Here is a 4265-nt window from a genome sequence, read left to right on the forward strand (position 1 = left end):
TGGGTTTGTACTCAGATGATGGGCTTGGTGGGTTTTATTCTGCTCTGGTCCCCATTGACAGCTGGGAATTTGCATCTCATTGAAAGGTTTAATTGCACTGTGGTTGCAAACCGCAGTTACCTTTGAACTTCTCGCAGATCAACAAGTCGCACGGATGGAAAAACTAGCCGGGCTGGTGGAAGAGCTGGAGGCAGATGAGTGGAGGTACAAGCCAATAGAGCAGCTCCTGGGATTCACTCCCTCCTCGGGCTGAACATGTCTGGATCGCTGCTGTCAGGGAGCAGAAGGAAAACATTTTCTGGCCTGGCTTCAAAACACACCCCCATTTATCAGGATGCTGACAGCTGCACCGGCAGGACTGGGCTTTCAAAAAAAAATTTTTTTTAAGTTGAGAGTGGGGATCCCCCATGAAGCTGCCAGTAGATGGAAGTTGTTTAAGTCCTCCGCAGCGTTGCAGGCTGGCAGGGTAGGATCAGTTTTACAGAACTCGGAGAATCACCTTATTGTTTACAGAGGAGGGAAGACTGACAGCGTGGTGGTGGGGAAGACAACCCAGTACCTCAGTCTGGCCTTTCCCCAGCGCGTGTCTGAAGGACTGGGTGATCTGTGGGCTGCGAAGCCTGCACCTTTGGTGCTCAAGCTGGGCCTCTGTAGAACAGAGGTACAAGGCTCTGCCAAAAATGCTCTGCAGCCTGAGCCATTGTTTTTGGGGGTGGACAGGACTGTCCCGGGTCAGCTGAGAGGGGGCAAGTGGTGCAGCTTTATCCAGAGGTACTTGGTGTATCGCCGGAGCCATTTTCTCTCCCTTGCTGTTTCTCTCGTGTCGGCCCAGCAAGTGCTGGCAGGACAGTGCTCTTTAGGAACTGTTATCTTTCATACCCTGAAACTCTTTTTCCTCTTTGTTATGTATTAGCTTGCTCTGTGATAATAAAATAATTCTGTCTGTGAAATCATTTATCTTTTCAAAGCTGGGGAAGGGGGGGATTCTGTTGAAAGAAACAATCAGCTGCTCAGTAGGTAACGGGAGGTTTAATGAAGCTCAGAGAAATCTTGGCTGTTACAATGGTCAGCTTAGATTCAGGTTTAAAAAAAAAGAGGAACCAAACCACACTTGCTTTACACTCAAAAGTGGCTTGATTTAAATCAGACTGAAATCCTAGTTTAGCTCTGCCAGCAGAAAACCCTTATTTCAATCCATTGATTTTAATCATCTTGTTTTTCATTTGTATTTCACGACTGTTCTTGAGGGGAACTGGATTTCCATTTTCTGGCATAGCCATTTCAACATGATCAGTTTCCATTGATTGGAGCTCAAACGCCACATTTTTGTTAGCCAGCAGGGGGATAGGCTCAGCTCTGTATTTAAGCAATTGTAGAACTTATTGCTCCAGATGCCTATTCTGACATTTTCAGCATCTTATTTACAAGATTATTTTATTTTTACTATTTCAGTCCAGCCACATCTGGATTGAAACAGATTAATTCAAATCCATCCCTGTCTTAGTTGTATCACCGGCAATTTGTGTTAGCTAAAACTAAAGGGAAAGTGTGTGCAGACACCTTCTGCATTTGCTTCTGTTCATCAGTTAGTTCTAGTATCAACATCAGCTTTTCATGACCCAGAGCCACCCAAAAGCCAGCCCTGATCTGTGGATGCAGCCCCAGTTCCAGCTCTGCACCCGTGGAAATTGGCTCTACGCTTTCCCAAACCGTGTAACGAGCATGCTCACATAAGGCTACAGCTCAGCTGAGACGTGTCCCACGCCACCTCCTCAGTGCATGGCGCGGAAAACCTCCCCCCCGGCCCTGGAAGGCTGCCAGCCCCATCTCCACAGGGGCCTCCTGCACAGTAAGCGGCTCCTTGGCCAGTATCGCTTGGAATATGATGCCATTCACTGGGAGAACTCCATCCCAGATGGGGCTGTTTTGAAAAGAAGGGAGTGTTTCAATAGGCAACTTGTTTGTTTGTTTTAAAACCTATATTTTTAAGCCTGCTTACTCCAGCCACCTAAATTTACCTTGGCCAAATTTGCCCAAAAATACCACCCCCCCATATCAAGACAAACACCGTGGGGTTTAGGAATGGAGCCGTGCACCTTCTGCCTCCAGCCACGCAGCTCACGCCACATCCCACCCACTCCCCGACCCTACGTGCTGCAACCAGCATCATCGGATGCAGAAAGAGCTTTTTCCTTTTTACTGCTCGCCATGAAACTTTTCCACTCCAGGAGCCCCCTGGGGACGCCAGGAGATCGGCGCCTGCGGCTTTGCCGACGGGATGCGGTGGCCAAGTGTTGCCCAGATCCCCCTGCAAGCCCCATGCGTGTCAAAGGGCCCGAAACACAGAGGGGCTGAGATTTTCCTGGGGCAGCCTCCCTCGCCCTCCTCTCCCATTCCTTGTTTTCCAGCTGCTTCTCGGTGTTTCTTGGTGGCGTGCCGGGCTCGCAGCTGGACAGAGCGGGAGCAGGGAATGTCCCGGGCTCCGTGCCGTACATGGCTTGTTTGTATGTGCGCCCAGCACCAAAATAGACACATATGCGAGAGCCATGGAGAGGAAGTGAAAAGTTCACCCTGTACAGTACTACAAATGCAAAAACATGTTGTTGGCTGTTCCCTCCTCCTCCCGCTCAGTAAACACTTGGTGGAAGGCAGCAAAAACCAGAGGGATTGCGGCACGGTAAAATAAAAAAGAAAACCCCTGCGCTCCCCCTCCTGCAAACCCAGGTTTTCCCTGGCAGCTGGAAACTCCCCAGCTCCCCAGTTTCTGCTTTGCAGAGATGGTAGTTACCTACCCTGAGTTCCTCCTCGGGGTTTTGGTGCTTTAATCCCCCTCTCCCCAGCTCGGGGGTCTCTGCAGCACTGCCAGGGGCTGGGCGAGCAGCTCAGGGGCTATTTGGAGGCTGCAGCTGGGAGGGAAGCAGCAGGGGGAAGGGAACCCATCAGCTGCAAGCGAAAGTTGACATGGGGAGGGAAAATAAAAAAAAAAGAACAAAGAGCCCCGTTCAGGGCTGCTGGTTGGTTTTCCTGTGGGTGCTCGCAGCAGAACGTTATGTACCGGCTCACAGGCCCTGTTCGCGCCTCCCTCCCCTGCTCCTTGCACTGCTGGCCGCGGCCCCAGTGCCGGGGATGGTGCCAAGGCATGCACTCGCCTTGCCGCCTGGCCAAAACACCAGGCTGGGGAGGGCCTCTCCCCCTGCCAGGGCTACGGGAGCATGGGGCAGCACCCCAGCAGCTGCCCAAAAAGCCAGCTCCCGACTTTTGCCTGGGATGGGGCAGAATCACCTGAGGGGAGATGAATTTCAGAGCCCCCACCCTGCAAACAGCACAGTGCCAACCTGGCACTCGCCATCTCAACTGCCAAAACCCCTTCACCATCTTCCTCAGATGCACGTTCCTTGCTTCTCTGCCCGCCTACCGCATGGTGCGGGCAGGCAGCCTGGCTGCAGCTGCTTGTCCTGGGGGGGAGAGACGGGCCCAAAAGATTTGGCTGCAGCCAAGACCTGCCCGGTGGGCAGCATGCTGGGTCTTGCCGCCACATCCTACCCAGCCCGCAGCCTTCGGCTCGCCTGGTAGAGCCGGCCGGGGGCTCAGTGCACTGGCAGAGGATACACAGGGTCACCTCTTGTGTGCCCATCACCCCTGCCACAACCAGGGACCTGGGGACCAAGGATGGGGCCAGAGAGGGTGCAAAGGACACCCACCCTGCAGGCAATTAGGTGACACCCTGAAAACTGCAGCCTCCCCACAGCTCAGCCCCTTTGTTGCATTCCCTGCATGAATGCTTGGACACAAGAAGCACACCAGCATCTCTGCCAACCCCAGCTGGCGATCGCATGCTGAAATAACAAGAAAATCTACCTAAAAGTGCCTTTTTTGGGCCACGGAACTGCTGGGAACCAACACGAAGATGGTGACTGCACCATGGGGTGTGACAGCCACCCCATGGGGCAGGAATTTGCCCCTTTGGTGTATGTGGAGCACAGTTTGCACCCGATGTGTGCTGAAGCGCTGGCTGAGCTCCTGTGCATCTCCTCCCTTCCTCCTCCTCCTCCCCAGCCCACTCCCCCCTGCAGCCCTGCAAAACCGCTGAGCTCAGCACATCCCGGGCAGGGGCCCAGCCAGGACCCTCCCCAACACCAGCCCGCCCCCGTCAGCTCCTGCTTAACCCTTTGCAAAGCCAGCCGGGCTGGAAATCGGAGCAATCGAGCAAATCTCATCACAGGGGGTGTCCCACAAGGCACAGCTGTCCAGGAACACACTGTCCA

General features: G+C 53.6%; 1 protein-coding gene across 2 annotated transcripts in view; it reads left to right on the plus strand.

The window, feature by feature from the left end:
- ANAPC16 (anaphase promoting complex subunit 16) overlaps positions 1-429 on the plus strand; it is a 4543-nt gene extending 4114 nt beyond the window's left edge. The window contains exon 3 of one of the 2 annotated variants that reach the window (XM_010079215.1): positions 138-429. In XM_010079215.1, coding sequence (XP_010077517.1) covers positions 138-253 — 116 coding nt within the window. In that variant the 3' untranslated portion in view covers positions 254-429. The remainder of the gene's footprint in view (positions 1-137) is intronic. The other variant, XM_010079216.1, reaches the window with a different exon arrangement.
- Positions 430-4265: the final 3836 nt, after the last annotated feature.

The sequence above is a fragment of the Pterocles gutturalis genome, unplaced genomic scaffold (assembly GCF_000699245.1).
Source record: "Pterocles gutturalis isolate BGI_N339 unplaced genomic scaffold, ASM69924v1 scaffold42773, whole genome shotgun sequence".
NCBI classification, from domain to species: Eukaryota; Metazoa; Chordata; class Aves; order Pterocliformes; family Pteroclidae; genus Pterocles; species Pterocles gutturalis.